Source organism: Macrotis lagotis, chromosome 1 (genome assembly GCF_037893015.1).
Source record: "Macrotis lagotis isolate mMagLag1 chromosome 1, bilby.v1.9.chrom.fasta, whole genome shotgun sequence".
Classification (NCBI taxonomy): Eukaryota; Metazoa; Chordata; class Mammalia; order Peramelemorphia; family Peramelidae; genus Macrotis; species Macrotis lagotis.
The window spans coordinates 502,110,955-502,136,808 of NC_133658.1; the positions used below are offsets into that span (position 1 = coordinate 502,110,955).

Here is a 25,854-nt window from a genome sequence, read left to right on the forward strand (position 1 = left end):
CCACTCCTTCAAACATTATTTATTTTATATGGTCAAAATTGTTCATTTAATCATCTATTATTTATTATTTTTTTGGTCATGTACTCTTCTTGTCATTAAATCTGAAAGGTGATTTCTTCCTTAATCCTCTAATTTGTTTATGTCTTTATGTCAAAGTTATACCTTTAATTTGAGCTTGTCTTGGTATATATAGAGGTAGTTATGTGGTGCAGTGGATAGAACACTGAACTGAACTGAGTCAGGAGGATGGGAGTTCAAATCTGATCTCAGACACTTGAAGCTTAGCTGTGTGATCCTGGGCAAGTCATTTAATCCTGAATGCCTCACATCCAGGGCTGTCTTTAGTCATCCTGATTCCTATCTGACCACTGGATGACTCTGAGGAGAAAGTGAGGCTGGTGAGCATCCCCTACTCAAATCCAATTCATGTATTTTTCATGGCCTCACCTCTATGATGTCATGGTCTTCTTTGTAAATGAAGAACACACATTATTTTCGTATATGGTGTGAAGTATAGTTAAAACTTTTGTCTGCCAGAATGCTTTCTAGCTTTTGCAACAATTATTTTTGATTAATGAATTTTTAATCTTAGTTGTTGGGATCCTTAGTTTTAACAAACATTAAGCTACAGTGTATACTTCTGTTCACTGTATACCTAATCTGTTCTATTGTCCCACATCTCTAATTTTTATTAGTGTTAAGTGGTTTCAATGAGTTTGTGTGTTCCCCTACACTTCATAATTCATTATTTCTCTTGAGGTTCTAGACCATTTTTATCCTTTAGATGAATTTCATTGTTATTTTTCCCAGTTCTATAAAGTAATCCTTTGGCAGTTATGTCACTGAATAAGTAATTGATTTAGGGTATTTTTCATTGTTGTAATATTGGCCTAACCTATCCATAAGCATTTAATACTTTTCCAATTATTTAGGTCAGCCTTTATTTGTGTAGAGTGTCTTGTATTTGTTTTTAAAAAGAAAAGAATACTTTAAATTATAAATATGTTAACATTTATTTCCTCTGTAGTCTGTAGGTCTATAAACTACTAATTTCAGTTTAATAAACTATTTTGAATATTTTTCCCTTTTTTGAAATGAATATATTTTGCCAAATTTATTTTTAGTTGACCTTTTAGGGTTCTCTAGGTTAACTAAAATACTTGCAAAAAGGATTAATTTTGTTTTGCCTTTATTTATTCCCTCAATTTTAAAAATTGTATTATTCCTATAGCCAGAATTTCTGATCTTTTAATAAATAGTAGTCGTGACAGTGGATATCTTTGCTTTACTTAATTTCTTTTTATATAGATTTTTTTTATTTTTCTCATTCTTAATATCTTATTTTTCCCCAATTACCTTAAAAAATTTTAAACATGCATTTTAAAGCTTTGAATTCCCAGTTCTTTCTTTTCCTTCATATATACATGTCAGTTATACATATGTCAGTCATGCAAAACATATTTCCATATTAGTCATGTAGTGAAAGAAAACAGTCAAAAACATGAACAAAAGAAAGTAACAATTGTTTGCTTCAATCTGCATTCATACTTGATCAATTCTTTAGCTGGAGGTGGATAGCATTTTTTTTTATCATAAGTTTGTTTTTGTGTTGTATATTTTTATTGATGAAAATAACTAAGTCATTCACAGTTGACCACAGTACAGTATTGGTTACTGTTTTCAATGTACTCCTGGTTCTATTCAATGACTTTGAATTGATTCATTTAAGTCTTCTCAGCTTTTTTGTGATGTATAGGATGGTTTCAATTGCTTACCTTCTTAATTGGGGAGGTGGGGTGATGAGGGAGGGAGAGAGAATTTGGAATTCAAAGCTTTAAAAAAATAAATGTTAAAATTGTTTTACATGTTATTAAAATAAAATAAGAAAACAAAAACAAAAAAATTGAATCAATTTCCCAAAGGGGAAAAAAGGATCCTGGACATTATCTTTCAATAAAACATGAAATGAACAACCCAGCACAGGTCCAAATAGCAAAATAAAAGTCAGAAGAAAATCAAAATACAACAATTCCATGGAGCATTACAGTCAAAATCCTGGGATTGAAGTCAAAGAGGAAATTCTGCAAACCATGAAAAATAGAGTTCAAGTACTAAAGACATAGAATCAATATTTACAAAAAAATTTAGCAGCTTTCATTTTAGAGAAGCAGAGAGATGGGAATACAATAATCTAAAGGCAAGAGATGCAGACTCAAAACCAAGGATACTGACTAAAATGGATTATAAGCCTAGAGAGGAGCAGCTCTATCTTCCCTTAAACTCCCTCCTGCTTTCTCCTTTTTCTATACAATTTTCTATATAACAGTCTACTGTTATTTGAATTTTCTTTGTCTTTGAAGGACTCTTGATTGCTCACAGAGCCTGTTGTTTCTGAGTTGAATTGTCAATCTCCCTCCACCCTCCACCCTTTTATTTTCTTTATTTTTGATTTATAGAATTAAAAACAAATAAATTCAGTTACTATATATTTCAGAGTTTATGGCCATAGGCTTTTTCCTATATGTAATCTTTTAAACAAAGATGAAGTGGAATCAAACAAATTGGTAGAGAAACTAGAGCTAAATGGCATCTTCTAAATGAGACAGAAATGTATATATATATATATATATATATATATATATATATATATATATATGTATTTCCTAGAACCTTGTGGAATTTTTATGAAATTGTCTATTTTCTAAGGAACAGAGATAATGCAAACAAATGGAAAAAGACAGAATTAATAAATACAATCTTTACAAACTATAGTACAATAAAAATGGTCTTTGGTTCAGAGATCTCATGGAGAATTAACAATGAAACCCCAAATAATGATTGGGCGCAAAGAACAAGTCATAGAAACAATTAATTATTTTGGGAAAGAAATGTTAATGATGAAACACTCTATCAAAAATTCTAGGATACAACTAAAGTAATTTTCAGGGGGAAAATAATATCTTTACAGAAACGAACTAGCAAAATAGAAAGGCAGGATTTATAAAATGCATATGTATTTTTAAAAAATTGAAAACTAACAAATAAACCCAATGTAAGCACAAAAGAGGAAATATTATGTTAGAGGAGAAACATAAGCTTGAGAAAAAAACATGTAAATCACAAATAAAACTAAAAGCTGTTTCTTTGGAAAGACTACTACAACCATTAACTAAATGAATAAAATGAGGAGGGCAAAAAAATAAGGTCCATAAAATAGTAAATCAGCGAAATAAAATCATAACAAAACCAGAAGAAATAAAAAGAATAATTAGAACATACTATGCAATTATATGCTAGCACACAATATGTGTTACATTAAACATAGCACATATTATACAGACTTATATGTGTGAGAACCCAAAGAAACAGAGGAATACCCTCAAATGCATAAAATATTTAAGATATCAGAAGACCAGATAAGGATCTGAGCTAGCTAGCTAGGCATCTTAAATATAATAGTCATTGAAAATAAAATATTTGTAATGTAACTACCAAGGAAATTCTTGAATTTCTTAGTCTTTATGGATTTATAGGAGAATTATATCAAATTTTAAAGAACACTCAATACTCATACTTTATCAATTATTTTCAAAAATTGACAAAGTACTCTATCAGAAGCCTTTTGTGAGACAAATATAGTTCTGATACCTAAACCAAAGAATGACAAAACACAGAAGGAAAACTAAAAGTCAATATCATTTATAAATGTTGCCTCAAAAATTTTAAATGAAATCCTATTAAACAAACTATATTGATTTAAGTGAGATTTATAACAGAGATGCAAGAATGGTTCAACATTAGGAAAACAATCAGCATAATTAAATATTAAAAACCAAAGATCCCAAAACACATGGATGCTGAAAAACCTTTGAAAAAAGTAAAATACTCATATATATTAAAACTCCCTAAAATAGAGGCATGGAGGAATATTTTTTTCATATCAAAAGAAGTATCTGAAATCAAAAGGAAGTCTCACATTTGAAGTGGATGTACTTTCCAGTAAATAAGAAATAAAAGTAAAAATGTCCACTCTCTCCAGTAATGACATCAATGGTTCTGAAAATGCTAGCAACATCAATAAGAAAAGAGGAAGGCATTTAAGGTACAAAGAGAGCTAAAGAGGAGTAAAATAAAAAAGGCACACAAGGAAAATCCTAGGGAATTAGCAAAGACAAGTAATAACTTCAATTAAGTTGCAAGCTACAAAATAAACCCTCAAAAATCAAGTGCATTTCCATATAATAGGAACAAAACCTAAGAAGCAAAAAAAAGGGAAATCTCATTTCCAATAACTACAAAATGCATAAAATATCTTCATGATCTCTAAAATCCCTTGCAGCTAAATATATGATCTTGTTACTTTGCAAATAAAGAAATGGTATAAGGTTATATGAACATCTCATACAGAGCAAATTAGTTGTCAAACCAGCACTAGAATCCATTATTTTTTTCATAATGATTTTTATTGATTCACAAACATTTTAGAAGCATTCATTCATTCATTCATTCATTCATTCAAATTCATTTCTGTGGTTGAATGACCAGAATTATTAATATTACATTGTTAATTCTATTACTTTCTAAACAAATAGACGCATCCATTTAAGTTCTAGTCTCCCACTTGCTAATTTGTGTTTTTATGGGATCTAGAAATGAAAGTCACAAGTAACATGCACTCCTCACCTCCAAATGTATCCATGGAAATGGACAAAAGTGAAGGTAGACAGAATAAGTTTGGAGAACTGTTTGGACTGTGTGTGGTTTTCTTGTGGCATAGTACTTAATAGCACTTCTGAATATTTTATGAAACACATTGAGGGCCAAGTCAAAAATGCAAACTTTTCTTTGATGAAACATCTGTTTTACTTGCTAAAGCCTCTGATATTAGATGCATAGAAGACTTCTGAATACATAGTATAGTCTGAGCAGTGTAGCCCCAAAGAACAACAGTTTGTGATAATATTGTGATAGTGTAACCAAAAACCCCAGTCTCACTGGAAGCTCTCTGAGTCAAGTCCTACTCTTAGGGAACTAACTACTCCATTGAAGTTGTTTTGCCTAAGATAGTTTTTCACTTGGTGTATATAAAAGCAGTTAATGACAATGGGAAATTGCCAGTGAAAAATGTTACATTTTAGTCATTTCCAGGGGCAGCTAGTGGTTACAATGGATATAGGACCTGAATTCAAATCCAGTCTCACACTTGTACTAGTTGTGTGATCCAGGGCAAGTCACTTAATCCTGATTGCCTCCAAAACAAAAGCTATTGCTATCCATAAATTTTTAACAATTAACTTTTCTTTAAAATTAAATGAACTTAAGTTTTACACATCTAGTAATATATATATAAAAGGTTTGAGAATATAGTTGAGATGGGGAAAAGAAGGGAAGGAAATAGGGATTCATATAGTGCCTACTATGTAATGGGAACTGTGCTGAGCACTTTACAAATATTATTTCATTTAATCATATTTAATTAAATGCTTTATTCTATGCTTCTCAGAAGAATATATTGAATTGTTTATCTCTTTGGAATGTCTTACCTCTAAGAACATTATCCCTGATGTCATTAGAAAGACATGTTTCACCCTTGAAAAAATTCCCATTTATAAAGGATGTACTTATTGCATATCCATTTAATTTCCTATATTGGGCTCTATTGATATGATCATTGATTTAAGACCAGTATTGGTACCTGGATGGGGGGGGGGCAATGTTTACTTAGAGCATAAATTTCTAGTGTTTAGAAAATAAAAGAGGTAACCAGATTTGCCAGCCTGTTTTCTTCCACTTCCAAGAGAGTTTTAAAATCTCCGATGTCTGAAGAACTCATTCAAATATACAAATATCATACCTATTCTTAAATTCATAAATGTTTGAAGGATGTGAATAGTCAGTATTCAAAAGAAGAAATCCAATCAGAAGTCATATGAAAATGTTCTGAATTTCTAATAATCAGAGAAATAAAATTCCATTCAATTTTGAGATACCCCCCCCCCAAACTCATCAGATTGGCAAAGATCCCCAAAACAGTTCCTCCCAAATCAGTTATTAGGGGGGGGACAATTAGGGAGGGATTGGTCCAACCATTCTGGAAAGCAATTTGGAACCATGCTCCCAAAGTTATGAAACAATGTGAGATCAAAGAGAAAGGTGAGATACTCAAATGTACAAGTTTTTATTTTTATTTAAGTTTTTGTTAAAAAAAAGAAGTAAAGCTAAGGATATACTCATCAATTATGGAATGATTAAACCAAATTATGATATTTGAGTATATGGAAATTTCACTAAAAGAAGTTTACTAGGTAATATAAACCTGGTTAGAGTTGAATGAACTAAAAGAATAAAGTGCATTAAAACCAAGAGAACAGGTTAAAGAATAATAAACACATTATAAAGAACAACTTTGAAGGACAAGAAATCTAATAAGTAGAGCAATTGGTCAGAATTCCATAGTACATCATTCATGACGCATGCTATCTTCCTTTTGATAAAGAAATAATATATTCAACATGTAGAATAAGATATACATTTTGGGAGAGGGGCCCATATGTAATTTATTATTATTTTTCACTGGGGAAAGGAGTTAAAGAGAGAAAATAATTGAGGCAAAAGTTATGTTTTTAAAAAGATTTATGAATTGTATTCAGTGCAATGACTAAACACAATTCCAGAGCATTGATAAATGAAGCATGCTATGTGTCTCCTGACAGAGATGATGAAATGAAGGTGAAAAATGAGACATAGATTTTCAGACATGGCCAACATAGGAATTTATTTTGCTTAATTATGTTTGTTAAAAAGATTTTATTTTTCTTATTTTTCCCCTTGGGGTGAGAGAGGTTCAGAAAGAGAGGGAGAATAGCAATTGGGTTGACATAAATATAAAAATAAAAAGAAAGGAAAATCTTTGATGTATTTTTAAAAATACATAGAAGAGAGGTGGCTAGGTGGCGAAGTGGATAGAGCACCAGCCTTGGAATCAGGAGTACCTGAGTTCAAATCCGGCCTCAAACATTTAATAATTACCTAGCTGTGTGGCCTTGGGCGAGCCACTTAGCCCCATTGCCTTGCAAAAAACAAACAAACAAACCCCCCCCCCCCAAAATAAAAATACATAGAAGAGAACTAAAGGACAACAAGGATAGTTTTGAAAGTTACACATTGAATTTATTACCTACTTAAAAGGAAAAAGAAGCTATACCCAATAGAGGATTTTTTTTTGTATATATAGGAGTACTCATTTAGTTTAAGCCCAATATTTAATAAAAAAGATGTTTAAAACAAAACACATTTTATGTGACTAGTTTAATCTACAGAAGTCTGAACTTTAATAAACCACTAGAGGGAACTATAGTCACTATACTGCTAAATAGAAAGTTTCTTCAATTGTGCTCCAATATGTTAAAAATTGTTGTACTTTCCTGTTTTAGTGACTTCCTTTTCAACTCCTAAAACAACTATAGTTGCCATTGTTCCTCCTCAAGTCTACCTCCTATCCTTTCAACTGAGGATCTCAGCTTTTAAGTCACTGAAAAGAAATGGTAGACATTCATTGGAGTTCCCTCTTATCTCTACCTTGTATCATTTAGACAACTCTTCCCATTTTCTTCCCTTTCAGTGCTATTTTTTTTTCAAAAGTGACTCTTCTTGACAAAATTCTCCAGGTACCCTTGAATCCATCCCTTACTGTCTTCTTTTTTTTTATTAGGTTTTTTTTGGCAAGGCAAATGGGGCTAAGTGGCTCGCCCAAGGCCACACAGCTAGGTAATTTTTAAGTGTCTGAGGTCTGATTGAACTCAGGTACTCCTGACTCCAGGGTTGGTGCTCTATCCACTGCACCACCTAGCTGCCCCCTCAAATCCTCTTCTTTAAGAAGTCTTTCTGGGTATCTATTTCCTCCTTCACATATCCTATTCCTGTCCTTTGAAACAATAACTAATTGAAGAAAATTACAATTTGCACTGTATGTTTTCTCCCCTTTAGAATATAAACTCCTTGTGGACAGAGATTGTTTTTGCTTTCTTTATATCCTCAGTACTTGGCAATGTCCAATCTTAGCTTAGACTGGCACATAGTAAGTACTTAAAAATGATGATGCTGATGATGAACAATGATCTTCTTGCCTGCTGACCTCTACTTGAAATCTTCTTGTTCCAGAGTGTATGTAAAATTCCGGATACTCTGGTGTCTTTGTTCTACTCTCTCTTTGGAACGTTGCTTAATTTCATTTGGCCATTCATTTACCAAAAGTTTAAGTACCTACCTCATGCAAAATTTCTCTTTCATCCTTTAAAGCCTAAATCAAATATTACCTTCATCTTGAATCTCCCACATCCATGGTTTTTATCCTGGGATCCATGGAATGGAGTCTATGGATAGATTATAGAGGTTCCATAGACTCAGGTGGGAAAAAAAAACACATCTTTATTTTGACCTAAGGTTTCCTTTCTAATATTATGTATTTTATTTTGTTCACTTAAAAATAATTAGTTTTGTCAGAATGCCACAGCAGTTCATGATACAGAGAAAGTTAAGAATTCCTAATCTAAATGAAGTGATTTTCTTCTTTTCTGAAGCTGCATAACACCTTGTACCTTTGTTACTGAACTTTAACATTTTGCCCAATATTATAACTTTTTGTTATAATAGTAGGGTAAAGTATGGGACACTGGATCTGTAGTCAAGAAGATATATGTTCAAATATGAACTCAGTGACTAATCTGTAAACATGATAAGCACAAATGTATATGTAAAATGTTTACCAGATTGTTTGCCTTTGAGGAGAGGGACTGGGAAGGGAAGGTGGAAGGAATTTAGGTAACCTATAAATATGCATATTTGTGTAGATGAATGTTGAAAAACTTTCATAATATGTAATTGGAAAAATAAAATTAAGTAACCATGGGAATAAAAAAAATCTGACCTCAGATACTTATAGACTGTGTGACTCTGAGCAAATAAGTTAACCTAAGGTTGCCTCAGTTTTCTCCTCTGTAAAATGCGGATAATAATATTACCTGACTACTGGGTTGTTAGGATAAAAATAGTTAATATTTATAAAGATTTTTGTAAGCCTTGAAATGCTATATAAATTCTTGCTACTAAAAAGCCTTTTGCTAGACTGTAATATCCATGTGGTCAATGCCTTTATTATATTTCTTTGAATGTGTTCAGATGTGCCTTGTACTATGCTATTCACTTAGTATTTCCTTAGAAGATTCATTAAATTGAATTGTAAAGTGGGTGCAGTGAAATCAGTAACTTCCTCTGAAGTTTGTTCTTTCTGAAGTGATTTCTAGACTGGCACAAGAGAGACAGACTAGCTGACTTCTTTAGATCTTTTGAGGTACAGTAATTGTTCCACATTGTACTTTATATCTACTGTATAATCCTTGATTTTTTTTGAAGATCATTTAATTTTTCATTTTATTTCATTACTTTGATTAACTTTTGATTTCATTAGTTGGGGCATATTTCATTTTTCAATTCAGATTATAATACTTTATGTCTTATAATTATGTGTGATTCTTGTCCATTTTGTTCCATAAGTACTCTTAGTTTTTTTGTGCTGCTTTTGTTGATTGGCATTCAATAAGGACTTCAATTGGGGGAAATTAGGTGGTGCAATTCAAGATACTTACTGTATGACCCTGGACCAGTATTTATTCTGTTTGCCTCAGTTTCCTCATCTGTAAAATGAGCTGGAGAAGGAAATGGCATACCACACCAGTATCTTTGCCAAGAAAACCCTCCCAAAAGGGCTTCAACATGAGTATAATAATAACTATAGCAATAGTAATTAGAATTATATTTATAGATTACTATAAGATTTACAAAACTCTTTTTTTCCAAACATGCTGTGAAAATTTTTGGTGCAATGAGAAGAGCATTAAACTTGAATTCACAGAACCTGATTTCAATGTTCATTCTGCTACTTATTACCTGTATGACCTTGGGCAATCTTTTGGCCTAAATTTTCTCATACTAGATCTATTACCCATATTCTCCACTTCCATTGCAACAAATGTCTTTTTTACTACTTGCAGTAGCAAGTCACATGATGTCTTGTTGTCTCAAGATAGTACAATCTTATGTTTAAACTTTTCCAGTGACAAATTGAATCATGGGCGTTAAGTTTGCATGATATGTATTAACTTTGAAAGTTTACAACTAGTGAGGAGGAGATTTTTTCAAAGTTAAGGTTTATGACTGGAGCAGGGAAAGAACAATTAAGAAATTAAAAGAATGAATTTTCTTTGTTTCTTCAAGAAAAGATGCTACAGAGAACAAAAAGCAAAAACATGATGTCTAAGGGGGTACAAAAAAGAGACAAATATAAAAGAGAAAGTTTTGATGAAAATTAGATAGTTAGACACCCTAAAAAGGTTGGGAGGCTTTAATGCTTTTGAAGAGGCCAGTTAGACAATGAAATTGCCTTAAAGGCATAGGGTACATTCATACCATTGTCTCTAGTCACTTATCTATTTTTATAAGAACAAGGTGCAATGGCTTCCTGTGGGCTAACAGAGGAGAATTACTCAGTATACTCAGTAGGGATGGTAAGGCTTTTTCCTACTTCCTACCTGGAGGTGAAAAATAATCTAAAAATTGATTCTAACAGGGAGTCAAAAGATAGGCTAAGTCCTAAATTAAAATTACTTAGAATCTTTACTCTGGATGAAAGAAAGCAGGCACTGGCACTACCTAGCCAAAAGCATCAGCAGCAGCACTTGTAATTTGCTCCATCCAGCTAAGCATTGCATTTCCCCATCCTTTAAGGATACTTCATCTGGGTTGTTCCTTCTATGAAAATTCTATGCAATGAGAAGAGCCTAGTTGAATACTAGAGCAACTTTTACCTCATCTCTAGCATACTTTAAAGGGAAAGGAATGGTGATGAGAAACCCTGAGAGGCTAAGGAAACTCAAGTTACAGACTTTTGAGATGCCTTGGCTACATGTTATATGCATGCCTCACTAACATTTTACTTTTAGATTCATGATATTTCTTAATCCCTTCCCTTACAATAGGTGTATTTATAGGAGAGTGGATCTTTAATGTTGGGGGAAATGCTTTGGAATTACTGTATTGTTCTTTCCATGCCACCTTGCTAAAGAACTAGATTTATTGACTAAGAGGGCTGAGGAAGAAATACTTAAAACCTGTGTTGTTAAATTTTTTTTTAACATCTCCCCTAAAAAAAAAAAGGTAATCTTAAAAGTTAAAGAAATAGAGTTTGGTTGGTGTGTTGTGTAAATAGAGACATATCCTCAATTTGGACTTTGTTCTATTTTGAAGGAGGCCTTTACAATCTTAGCCCCATCAGCATATTCTAAGAGGATTAGCCTCAGAGAAGACATATCTGCTTAAACAAATTTGATCTTTGGCAACTCCTGAAACCAAAAGGTTAAAGACAGGTTAAGACAGGTCTCTGAAATTACTGACATCCTGTCATTCTTCAACCTTTGACATAAGGAAAGAAGTTGAGCAGCCTCACCTGATAGTTTCCTTTTGACTCCAGTAATTTTACCTTAAATCCATGTAAAATCCTTTAAGCATATGTATTTTCTTAGCACTTGTTATCCACTTGGCAATTGGCAATCAGTGTATCCTAATGAAATTTTTTCTTCTAGTCATGCCTCTTGATTTTTTTTAACTCCAGGGGGACCAAGGTGAGAAGATCTCTGGGAACATTTTTAAGACCTTTAGATTGAGGAATTCCCCAAAAGGGCACATGAGTTACTTTCAGAATGAGGCCCACCTGCATGCTTATCCCCTAGAATCCTAAAAGTAAAAAGTGACAGTTACTCTTCTGAGGACCTAATCTGCCAACGCTAAAGTGAATTGATCCCCTAATTGAGACAATTATATTCCTTATGTGAAGGATAATCATGTTGGTTCAGTAAAGATTATATACTTTTATTATGGGTGCCAATATGAATAATTATTGATTGAACCCTGTTAGAAAGTATAAGATGTATAGAATTCTTAATTACATAATTCAAATACACTTTTGCTTATTCCTTACTTGTAGCTTTAATAAAAGCTTTCTTAAAACAGATAATATCAATAGAATTATAAGCAGGGTTTAACTGAACTCAATCATTAGAGAATATAAGTGGAATCCATATTTTAAAAATTCAAATACATTTTGCTTACTTATGCAATTAGTTTTCATGAAATCTTACTTAAAATAGATTATGGCAATAGCCAAATAAATACTATTATTACTTAATTTTATAATTTTTTTTCTTGCTGAGGCCATTAGATAATGTTCTGTTTCATATATGCATTTCTATTCAGTAATGTTTCTTAAGAGTTCAGTGGATAAGTTTGGGAGGGAGACAGAAGGCTAGAGTTATTCTTCCATTCTCTTTGAGTACATTGAAACATGTCTTAATGTACTCAATAACTTTTTTTTTTAGGTTTTTGAAGGCAAATGGGGTTAAGTGGCTTACCCAAGGCCACACAGCTAAGTAATTATTAAGTGTCTGAGACTGGATTTGAACCCAGGTACTCCTAACTCCAGGGCTGGTGCTTTATCCACTATGCCACCTAGCTGCCCCTCATCATGATTTCTTATAGAGCAATAGTGTTCCATCATGTACATAATATAAGACATTTTAAAGAAGTCAAGAAAGATGCCCTGTAAATAACTTTCAAAAAAATTCAAGACAATTTGGCAAAGCAATTTTAATCTGACTCCTTTAAAAGGTTTAATTTCTTCCTACGATTTAACAATAGTTTCTAGAAAATATCTGAGAGCAGAATTTTTATATTTTCAAAATGAAAGATTCACTTTTTGTAAGAGGAGATGAAATAATTTCAACTTCAAAACACACAAGTGCTATTTCCTTAAAAGCAATGTTTGCTTTTGTCCTCTTGAAGGTCCTAGAATTGTTTCTTTAAGAAATGCATTATAAAGAATGGGGAAAAAAAGATTAGTGTTAGAATTCAGATTTCCACACGCTGTTTGCACTTAAATTGTGAGTTTTCTTAGGAACTAATCATGTTTGCCCATCTTGAAGAATGAACACAGATACCACAAAAGCCCAAGAATGTAAAGAACCTTCTTACCTGTTGCCTCCACCATTCCTTCTAGGATCACAACAATTTCTAGCTCCTCTTTGGGCAGCTGGGCTTTGGAGATCTCCCAAAAAGGACTCTGTTGATTAATTTCATGGCTAATGATCAACGGTGACACGAGAAACAGCCGATCATCCCCTGTGTAATACCCCACATTGATATCTGTCTGGTTCAGTGGTATGAACTCTCCTTCTGTGGTCTGTTTAGATTTGATCAACTTGGCTCTAATTGAGGCCTCAACGATGTGGGAATTCCTAAGGTCCCCCACCCGGAACATCAGGCATAGTTTCCCATCCCGCATGGAGATTACCGCATGGGTAGAAAATACCAGGGTCTCTGCCCTCTTCTTAGGCTGCGATATTTTTACAAACATGCAGCCTACCATGAATGCATTGACTATAGACCCCAACACAGACTGGACTAAAAGGAGGATAATTCCTTCAGGACACTTGTCTGTGATGACTCGGTAGCCATAACCAATGGTGGTTTCTGTCTCTATTGAGAATAAAAAAGCTGAGACAAACCCATTGAGGTTAGTGACACATGGAGTCCATGTGGGGTCCTCTATATGGTCCATATCTCCTCGGATATAAGCTATAAGCCACCAGATCATGCCGAAGAAGAGCCATGTCACTGTGTAAACCATAACAAAGATCAACAGGTTGAACCTCCATTTCAGATCAACTAAGGTTGTGAAGATATCAGTCAGGTAACGGTAGGTCTCCCTCACATTGCCGTGGTGAACATTGCACTTTCCATCTTTCCTCACGTACCTCTGGATTTTTCTTTTAGCTCGGTCTCTGCTGATGTGTTTTGGTAGATCATCTCTGGCTTGTTTAGGCAATTTTGGTTGGTGAATAGTTACTGGGCTTTCTACATCCTGGTCCATTGAGTCTCCCTCCAGGACATTAGCTGGGATTTGGAGAAAAAAAAGAAAAACTAATGGTTGGTTGTTTTTGAATATTGAATAAATTTTGAAGGGCCCTCAAATGCCATTTACATAGCTACTAATGTAGTATAATGTATTATCCTTAGATTAAATTTGTCCCAGGGATTGGGGTGGTTTAGGTTTAGATTTAATTGACCCCCAGAGATTGGGGTAGTTTAAATTTAAATTGTTTACCTCCAGGGATTTAGATGGTTCTGGATTACAATTACCTTTTAGTTTTTTTTCTACATTTTCCCATACAATGATGAAGGAAAATGTAGTAGATTCCCTTTGAATAGATTTTTGGTGACATGGGATCATGAGGATACTTCTGATAATTGCAGCAATAACTAAATAGCCTGTGTTGAGTTCTGTGACATTTGACATAAATCTGCAGTGGATACAAGTGGTAATCTGTTTTGTCTCCCTTCTCCCAATTTTACCCTTTTCAATGAGGCAAACTAAAAAAAAATAAGAGTAGTCATTGAAAAATTTTATTCTGATCAGATGAACTTTTGGTTTTGTTGGGCAGCTTAAATGATGATTTAAGTTCATCTTCCCCTGAAGGGGTTTTTTCTTTACATACCGTCTTTCTTACTCTTCTTCTATTATTTTGAAAGATTTCTAAAGGGAACGTGGAGTCCATTAGAAAAACTGTCAAAAAGTTACAGTCAAAAAGTTTAGTAGGCTGAGAAGATGAATGACATTCCATACTTGAAACAACTGCCCCACTAAGCTGGACTAACTCCCACTTTAGGCATTTAGTGGGAGATAAGGTTAAAAAGATTACTAAAACATTTTAGTAGATTAAAGAAAATTGGAGATTAATTATCAAAGAGATGGAATAATAATAATAATAATAATAATAAGATTGTAGGAGAGAACTATGGGGATTTTGGATTCTAGTTTGATATAAGAATTAAATTCTGTAAAAATTTTAAGGTAAATAGCACTTATATTGATAGAGTTATTGTTTTACTGTTATATAGAAAGGCAGCTACTTTAAAAGTAATTCTAGAGTGAAGAAAAAATATATATATAGGTATGTGGTTTGGATTTTATAGCTAATTTTTGTTCATCCTTTCTTGATCATGAAAAGAGAAAAGATTATTTAAACTAGTGATCCCCTGAATCCCTCCAACCCCAGCTCAGAGACCCATTATGACCACCCTAGGTTAGACACTCTCCCCTTCTCCCCCTGTTAAACTCTCTCAACTCAGAACAAGTTCCTAAATAAAGATTTTGAATAATATCAACAAAAAATACTGGAAAATACAAGGAAATCTGAGGTACATTCTGGTCTCAGATAATTTATTAGCTGTGTGATCTTAAGCAGACTATGTTATATTGATTTCTAAAGAGAAAAATAATAATGATACTAGGGTTGTTATGAAGATCAAAATGATAGAATCATTGGAAAGTGTTTAGCAGTGACTTGCATATGGTAAACACTGTTAAAATGTTGACTCTTGTTATTATTTCTTTAATTGCATGTAATTATATTCTGGGTTTTAGATGTGATTAATATAAAATGCCAAAGGTAATAAGATTAATGATTTTGATGTAGGATAATTTAGAATTGCATTCTGCAGAGTTGATGTTATCTGACTGATTATAAGTTTTGTTTCAGGATTTAGATACATGATTTTATAGATGTATATTATGTTTATATATTATTTTATAACATGATATTTCTAAATATTCTTATACTATGAAATTTGAGAGATCATTATATTAGAAATGCTGTTAAGTAAGTAATTTTTTTATTCTGGATAGTGTTAGATTATGGACTGAGCTTTATAAAAGGTGATTAAAAGATATTTGATTTAATTTAATATTTAATGAGGCATATTTTGTTTTAAAACATCTTCATAAATTTACTATATTAGAGAATGTTTTCATTTGAAAATTTTAGGCTATCCCATAAAATTTATGAAAATATGTAAGGTAGTTTAAATCTGTGATTTATACATTACTCTGTCATCAGGTATTTAGTATATGTTTGAAACCTCAGAATATGGTTACTTTAAATTTAAGTAAACTGTATAAAGTATTTAATTAAAGCATAAATGAAATTTATCTGTTAGGCAAACATGAGATTAATAATGTTCAAGTACTAAGTACTGATTAGTGAAATTTTGCTAGATGAGATAAAAACTCTTGGGACTATAACTTACTATTGTTTTGAGTTTTGATTACAGGGATGGTTGTCTGAAGTCAATAGTAGAAAATGGCGTGTGGGTCATTTGCAATCTTAGAACTGCAACAGGTGACGACTATCTGTTCCTGGGAAAAGTTAAGGGAACAACCTTGGCATTGTCTAAACCAAGACCTTCTTGACTCAATTTCCCCATTGTACTATTTTCTTTCTGAATGCTTACCTTCTATCTGAACCTGGGTTTTGATGTCATGTTTGGCTGTCAGGTTTAATGCCTGGAATCAAATAGAGGGAGGTGGGGTTTTCCACTGTAATGGTATATATAAGGTCAATCTGTGCCCTTGAGGGGTCGATGAACATTATTATATCTATATCCTTTCTTTAGAGCAGGTGAGTTTAGAAGTTTTGTGAGTACAATACTAAACATATTAATAAATAGATGGATACTAGAACTTCTCTGAGCTACTATAAAAGAATACAAGCATGAAAAATCTTACAAACTTCTACTATATTTGTGGACAAATTATAAAATAGCTATGATAGCCTCATAATGGAAAATTAGACAAAGTAATAAAACAAAAATTTATTATTAAAAATTTCTCATTAAATAGAATAGTAAAATTTTGGAAAAAAACCAAGATTAGACTGTTTTCTCTAAGAACTATGTACCTATGTATAAGATTGGCTTCCAAATGCATTTGTGTAGGTGGGTGAGATGGGGACAGTGTAATTTGAGGATTAACTCCCTGAAGGTTTATTTCTTAAGGGTTTTTTTTTTTGCAAGGCAAATGGGGTTAAGTGGCTTGCCCAAGGCCACACAGCTAGGTAATTATTAAGTGTCTGAGACCAGATTTGAACCCAGGTACTCCTGACTCCAAAGCCGGTGCTTTATCCACTATGCCACCTAGCTGCCCCAGGTTTATTTCTTTTAAAAAAAATCAGACTCTGGGAGTTATTTTTATGTCCACAGAATAAACAGAAAACCCAAAAATCTTTGCAAAAGTTTTTTTATTGAGAGCTTTCACTTTCATATATTTGAATTAATCTTTTCTTCCTCTTATCTGTTCCCTCTAATTTATAAAGGGATTGCATAAATTTCCCTATGTTGTAAAATTATATAACCTTGGAATTACAAAAAAACCTCACAGCTCATCTAACTACATGACTTACACATGTATAAAATGCATATAATATATATAAAATATATATTATATAATTATATATAATATAAATGTATACAATACATATAATATTTAATATAGATTATATAATAAACATAAACATGAAAATAATAATAATTATAATACTAATACAGTACTTTAAGGTTTGCAAAGAGCTTCTAAAATATTATCTCATTTTATTCTCACAATCATCCTGGGAAGTAGGTACTGTTATTTTTACAGATAAAGAACTTTTTTTTTGCACAGATGGGGAAATCAAGGCATGCAAAAGTTTTGTAACTTGACCAGGGTCACACAGCTAGTAAGTGTTTGAGGTCAGATTTGAACTCAGGTTTTCTTGAATGGCAGTCTAGAGCTTTATCCGCTATGCCAGAAAGCTACTCATACAAAACCCCGCAACTTATCAAAGATGTGATTTTGATCATATTGACAGTTTGTAATGAGTAGGAAGATGAGTGATTTGACCTAAAGTGTTGAAATTCTGAAGGTTCTTGATATTTGTGTCCCCAATTGAATTCAACATTTTATTAGCAAAAATGGTTAAAATTGGAAGTGAATAGATGATCTTTTTTCCTTATAGTTTCTCTCCCCAAAACTTCATGATCCTATTCTCCTTCCATGGGGTCTTTTTACCTGAGGTTCAAAGTTTCTCCCTACAGTCTTTCAATACAATTCAAATGAATTTGTCTTAAAAAGTTTATGGGAAGGTATTCCTCCATTTCAGTTTGCCATGGGTCTTCATACCCAATATTTTCATCCTAAAGACTCACTGCAACCACATAATTCATACATTGAAAGTATTCTTCCCCTCTTCAGGCTCTCCTTTAACTGGATGTCTCCTCCCAGAACCTGCATTTGAGGAGGGCTCCCTGATCAGTCATGTCCCATTCCTCTCCGTGGCACTAAGGACTTCCTCTACCATGTTTTCTTCTTTCAGCTTTTTTCTATGCATTGTCTTCCTCCATTAGAATGTAAGCTTCTTGAGGGCTTAGACTGTTTCCCTTTCTATTTGTATTTGTATTCCCAATGCTCAATACTGTATCTGTTACATTATAATGCTTAATAACTATTTTTTTTTCTTTTTCCTTTTCGAGGCAGTAGGGTTAAGTGGCTTGCCTAAGGCCACACAGCTAGGTAATTATGAAGTGTCTGAGGCCGGATTTGAACTCAGGTGCTCCTGACTCCAGGGTGGGTGCTCTATCCATTGCGCCACCTAGCTGCCCCCTTAATAACTATTTTTGATTGGTGTTTACAGCAAAACCAGATATAGCACTGAATATGAACTCCTGGAACCCCCTGAAAGAGAATAAAAAGACAGTGGAAGGCATATACCTATAAATCGGACCCAGCTATCATTTCTTTCTCTGTGGATTCATGTCTATCTATGTACCCATTACTTATATTTACCAGGGTCCTGAATTTTCATGTTTAAGTAAGAATATAAGTAGAAGGAAACACCATTAAATGATAAGCTCCTTGAGGACAATGACCTCATTAGTTTGTGCCTTTCTACTTTATTTCTTTGAATACAGTGTGTGCGTAATACATAATATTTACTTGGAAAATTAATTGTGGATTAAGACAACAAGAAAAGGACAGTTGGAAGTTAATATGAAACTCTATGGCTACCATATTCTGGCGATAATTCATTCTTTAAAGATAACTTCATACTCAATCTATGATTCTAACATTTGTTCAATATGTACTTACCTTGATTTCTCCACAATTTTGTAGACTATTTTTGTATAATGAAAAAAAGAGGATTATTATCTGTTGGCCAAAGTTTTATTTACAATATCATACATTCAGAAATGGAAGGAAGCTTAGAGGTCATCTAGCTCAGAGCCATTCATTTAGCACTTGAGCAAACTAAGGCTCAGAGAGATTAGGTGATTTGCACAAGACCACATTAATAGTAAGTGAGAGAGTCAAGTTTGTCCTCAGATTCTTTGAATATAAATCCAGTATTTTTCCAACACATCATCCTTGTAATGAGCCTTTCCAATCTAAGAAGATTCTTGGATCCTAGGCATACACTGAGAGATCTATGCTTAAAGTCTCTCTAGATTGCAGGACCTGCCAGACTTTACACTAAACTAGGACAGTTTTTGAGAACTCAGGGTCATTCTATGTCACAATGAGATACTGGAGAAGTGCTTGTGAAATTTTTAGAAATACAGTACCTGCTGCTGAAACTGCTTTTCCTTTATTTTGACATAGCATGTATCTCTAGGATACTAGATAGTTTTCCTAAAGCAGGAAAGTCTGTTAGAAAGGCAAAAATGCTATTGGGTAAATATGGAAGGGGTTCCTGATACAGGCAAGTCTCAAGGGAAATTGTGTCAATTCAGCTAATGGTGGGGCAAGGGAAATTGAAGAATTTTTAATTGAGTATTGGAGATAGAAGGACATCACCTAGTCTGCTATAGATGAAGAAACAGACCAAGAGATCTGAAATGATTTAATAATTTCATATAAATAGTATCAGAGGTAAGATTTGATCTCAGTTCTTCTGACCTGTTCTTCATATGCTCTATAGTCCAGCCAAATTGACCTTCATGTTATTTTCACATACTATAACCTCTGTCCTCTTTTCTCTTTGTTTTTGCCTTGGCAATATGGATATATCAATACCTAGAATGCATTCCAACTTCATTTTTGCCTTTTCAAATATCTTGTTTCCTTTAAAACTCAGTTCAATTGCTACCTTTGATATGAAACCTTTACTGATATTCCTAGCAACCACTACCTCCCTTTTCCCAACTATCTTGTTTGTTTTCTATAGTATAATGGAAATCTATAGTATGATTGGATCAAGGAATTACCTGCTCTAATAGTTCCCAATACCAGAAAAAATTATTAAGACCAATCACAATCCCCATATTTTGTTTATACAATTTATATTAAATTTTCTACATAGTAGAAAGTAAGCTTTTCTGTTGCAGGAACTATTTAATTTTGTATTTGTTTCCCTAGTTTCTCACCTATTTCCCAGTACATAGGATGAATTTTACAAGTGTTTGCTTTTTTATTTTAATTGAGGACAGCTTTGTAAGATGAAGTTTCTCCTCTTAGGAATTCAATTACTAAGTAATTTTATAAATTTACAAAATTTAAAAATTTATAAAATTTTGTAGATCAGTCCTTGATTTAAGCTAACAGCAATCTCTTTTTAAATAAAGTTGGTAGATATATTTATTTATATATTATTTATTTATTTATTTATTTTTATTTTTGTTTTATTTTTATTTTTTTTATTTTTTGCAAGGCAATGGGGTTAAGAGGCCAAGACCACACAGTTAGGTAATTATTAAGTGTCTGAGGCTGGATTTGAACTCAGGTACTCCTGACTCCAGGACCTGTGCTCTATCCACTGCGCCACCTAGCTGCCCCATTTATATATAATTTAGATATATTTTATATTATTTTTTAGATATACTTCATTTATATATTATTTTCATTTTCAAATATATTTCTTCATATTGATTATATTGTGTATATATAGAATTTTGTGTAGTAATTATATTCTGGTATGATTAGATTAGCTATTCTTCATTTGGTGAGTATCTAATTTATTTTCAATTCTTTACCCATTCAGATGCTATGACTATTCTGGATTATAAGGAATCTTATTTTTTTGTTTTTGACCTCTTTGCTGCACACGAAACATTTAGTCATTTTAAAAAACATTATTCCAAATTATTTTTTGTAATTATTAGACCAATTCATAATTGCAACAAAAAAATTAGTGTATCTGTCTTTCTAGTCTTTCCAACATTGACTATCTTTACCAATTTGCTGGGTTTGACATGAACTTTCAGAATTGTTTTGATTTCTATTTCAGTTATTATTAGTGATTTGCAGTTATCTTTCACATGGATTTTTGTAGTTTGCAATTATTCTTTTTTGGAACTGTTTCTCACCACTCAAATCTAGACCCATATCTGCAATACTCTTGCAAATACTATTTCCCAAACAAAACATTGATTTTATTAATGTAAAAAAACTTATGATTTTAATATAAACAAAATTACTTTAACTTTTGTGATTTCCTTAATCATTTGCTTGGTAAAGATTTCTTCCCTTAACCAAATCTGTGTATAGCACCTTGATAATATTATTTCTTCATTTTTATGCTATATCCTTGAAAATTCAGATTATTTATTCAATTTGTGTTTACCATGGTATATGGTAGAAAATGTTGATATAAACCAAATTTCTGCAAATTGCTTTTCAGTTTAAATAACTAGTTCTTTCTAGAAGTTTTTTCTCAAGTAATTTATGCCCTTTTATTTACCAATACATATTAATAAGTTTAATTTTTCCTTATGTAATTTATTCCATTAATCTGGGGTGTAGGGCATGTTCAGGAAAGACTAGTATCTCTGGCATGAGGCTTGTTGAGCCCTTTCAGGGCTACTTTCCACCTTTGATGTCCACCTGAGCCATTTCTCACCTGTGGCTCCAAGAAGCTGTTGCCTTCACAGCAGTCACATCCCAGTGATGCTTTCTTAGCATGATGTTTTCAGTCATGTTATTAAATGCCTTCAGTGAGGATGAACTTGGCATTAAGATCAACTACCTTACTGATGGTAAATTCTTCAATTTGAAAAGGCTGCAAGTCAAGACCAAGTAAAGGGAGTGTTGATGTATAATTTCCTGTTTGCAGATGACTTGATGTAGACTCTGAAGCTGAGATGCCACAAAGTATGGATTGATTCTCTGTTGCTTGTACTAATTTTGGTCTATCAATTAACACCAGGGAAACCCAGGTGCTCCATCAGCCTGCACCACACCATCCATATGTGGAACCATCAATTACAACAAATGGAGTAGTTTTGAGTACTGTAGACAAGTTCACTTACCTTGGCAATGTACTTTCCAGGTATGTACAAATTGATAGAGGTTGCCAGTGCCAGAGCTAGTTTAGTGTTTGGGAAACTCTGAGGGAAGGTGTAGGAGAGAAGAGGCGTTAGACTGACTACCAAACTGAAGGTCTACAGAGCCGTTGTCCTGACCTCATTGCTGTATGCCTGTGAAACCTGGACAGTCTACCAGTGCTATGCCAGGTACAGAATCACTTCCATTTAAAAAAATTGTCTTGGGAAAGAGATCATGTAACCGGAGAAGATTCCAGACCCTGAGATCCTTTCTTGAGCAAAACTGCCAAGCATTCAAACTCTGTTCGAATGCTAAACTGTCAGTCTCTCTTAGGAATTTTGGAGTTGATTTTGCAAACTGGTGGACTCAGGCACAGGACTACCCAAGGTGATGTGCCCTTATCAGAGAAGGTGTTGTGCTCTATGAGCAAAGCAGATTTGAAGTAGTTCAAAGAAAATATGAGATGCACAAGTTTAGAGAATCTCTCTCAGGTGTTCAGAGGGACTACTTGTGCCACACCTGTGGTAGAGCATTCCAAGCTCATATTAATCTGTTTAGCCACAGTTGGATGCAAGACTCTAACATAGTGATATCATTTTGTCCTTCGAGAAAAAAATAAAACAACTAATTCCACTAATCTGATTTTTTATTTGTTTAACAATATCAAAAAATTCCAACAAAACAATAACAGATCACTTTTAGAATTATACATTTATAATTTAGTTTCAGTAAATGTCATTCTCCCTTCATTCTTATTTTTGTTTAATTATTTATTTTGGGGCTTAAGGCCTTTTTTCCTTTCAAATATTTTATTATTATTATTTTATCTAGTTCTATAAAGTATTCCTTTGGTAACTAATTTAGTTTGTAGCTGAGTCATTTAAGTTGTGTGACTCTTTGTGACCCCAAGTAGAGTAGTTTGCTTTTTCTTTCTCCAGCTCCTATCAAAGATGAGGAAACTATGACAAACTAGATTTAGTTATTCAGGGTCATATAGCTTGTGATTGTCTGAAACAAGATTTGAACTCAGGAGTATCAGCTTTCCTGACTCTAGGTCTAGCACTGAATTCATTGTGCTACTTGAAGCCTCAGTATAACATCAATCTATAAAATAATTTTGGTATTTTTTCATCATATTTATCAATAGCTTGGAGAAAGGAATATATGGCATATTCATCAAATTTTCAGATCCCTCAAAGCTGACTCATTTGTTTGATACTAAGCATTTTAAAATCCAATATCTCTATAGGCTAGAATGTGGGACAGAATCTAATAAGATTAAAATTAATAGATACAAATGTAAAATCTTTTGCTTGTGGACAAAAAATAAGCTTAAAACAGGATAGAGGAGTTTTGGCAGGAAAATAATTTGTCTGAAAAAGATTTACTGCTTTTAGTATAATGCAAGTTCATTTTGGGTCAACAATGTGATATGGTAGCTAAAAACAAAAATTAAAATCTTAGATTCCTTTTAGAGAGTCATGAAATAAGGAGTCAAGATGGTAGAGGATATATTCATAGCTCAGCTCTTCCATCACACCTCCTCCACAAGATCAAGAAAATGTACTAGACTGAATCCTGATTGGGAAATTCAAAAAAGAGCTATATATGAGTAATTTTTCCAGACCATGTTGGAACTGAGAGACATAGAAATCTGTAGATACTTAAGACAAGACCTAGTTGCCCAAATTATTTCAGTGCCCAAGACCTGTAAGAAGTCTGAGGATGTGTATCCTGGCAGGAAACCCTAGAGTAGAAAGAGATCTTGGGGGTCTCTGAACTTGCACAGGATATGGGAAGAAGTGCCATCTGACACCTTTGTTGCTCACTATTCAGTTCTATTTCACATATCCAGGGGAAATTGAAGAGGGAACCATTGTTTAGCAGTAGTGGAGATGGGTAGTTAGTACTGGGCAAGTAACAAGTTCAGAAGCAAATAGTAGCTATGAAATTTTAACCCCAGCAGAGCAGAGACTCAGTTCCAGAGTCCATCCCAGGTTGAATTCATAGTGATTCCAAGACAGGAATCTCAGATCAAAGGGGTTTCTATAGTTCTGTTGCTCTGAGTATGAAAAGCTTTACAGTGGGCTGATAGTGGCTGAGTCTAGTAGTAAACTACTGAAACTTCTAACCAGGAAGAAGCAGACAGGTATCTTGCCCAGACCCAAATCTCCCAATCAGGAATTTGTAGAAATTAAATCATAAGGACAGTCAATTGACTTTGTCCTATGTCACATCACTTGCAGATATTGAACACTCACAGTTCTTCAGACCAAACTGTCCATGAGATCATGGAATCATACAATGCTTAATACTTCAAGAAAATCATAGAAAGTATCCAAGAGGATGAAAGTTCAGCTTAGCTATTACCCCCAGAAAGTGCAGAACTTGACCGTAACATAAAATTCAACATTAGTAAATAGGTTGGAATAATGAACAAATAAATAACAAAATAGAATTGGTGCCTTGAGTCTTGAGTTAGAATCTATCCTTGATATTTTGCATTTTGAATTTAATCTGAATTTTTTTGTTAGAAACCTCCTGTTTTTAAGTAAATTACCATCACTTTACACTTTCCTTTATGGTTTATGATACAATAATACTGATCTAATAGCTATTCCTGATCTATGACATTTATCACCTAACTCTCTGTCTTTGCATTTTCGCATGCTCCAGATCTATTCTCATATGTCAGTCTTATTGTAACTCAATTTTTTTCAAAATGTTACAAATATCACTTTCTATGTGAAGTTTTTCCTGATCCTTTCAGCTACCAGTATCCCCTTTCTACAAAATATATATTAATTGTAGGCTTATATATTGTTTCCTTCAGTAGACATGTCTTTGTATCTCCATTGCCTAGCACATGCTATGCTTTTTGATTAATTGGTTGGCTGACCTCACTGAGATGTAAAGTCTTCAGCCCTGGACTTCCCTGAACAAAAAGGTCATTAAATACTTGTTGACTGATTGAATGGGCCTCAGTTTTGTCATTTGTAAAATGAGGGGATTTACTTATGACTTCTAAGGCTCCCCTCAGCTCTAAATCTATGATCTTAAAAGCCTATGATTTTAGAGCTAAAAAATCTTTAGTAGATATTTCTAATGAACAGTTGGTATAGACTTCTGTGGAAATCATTTAGGATTGTTCTTCTGATTACAGCTTTACTGCAAATAAAGTGGAGGTAGTGACTTAATCAATGTTGAAGTCTCATAGTTAATATTTTGAATTTTGAACATAATCTGATTTTTTTTATGTTAGCAACTTCCTATTTTTAAGGAAATGTTCAACACAGACAAGACATTTGATTTTTATTGAACTTGATTTTTAGGAAGTTTAACACATAAAAGTATGCTAAAATGTTTTGATAGCATTAAATATAGAATGAATATGATTATTTCCAATGGGATTATACTTCATATATTACCTCAGGTGCAAAGTTGTTTCATTTTAACTTTTACAATATCTTGAATCTACCTTCTTTCTATCACTCACATTTATCACCTTGGTTCAAGCCCTTATTATCATTTCTGGGTTATTGTAATAGTCTCCTAATATATATTCTTGTCTAAAGTCTCTTCCTTCTTCAATCTATCCTACCACCAAAATGATTTTC

General features: G+C 33.1%; 1 protein-coding gene across 1 annotated transcript in view; it reads right to left on the reverse strand.

Annotated features, from left to right (window-relative positions):
- Nucleotides 1-13,996, reverse strand: part of KCNJ6 (potassium inwardly rectifying channel subfamily J member 6) — a 71,057-nt gene extending 57,061 nt beyond the window's left edge. The window contains exon 1 of the mRNA XM_074232387.1: nt 13,081-13,996. Coding sequence (XP_074088488.1) covers nt 13,081-13,978 — 898 coding nt within the window. The 5' untranslated portion in view covers nt 13,979-13,996. The remainder of the gene's footprint in view (nt 1-13,080) is intronic.
- Nucleotides 13,997-25,854: the final 11,858 nt, after the last annotated feature.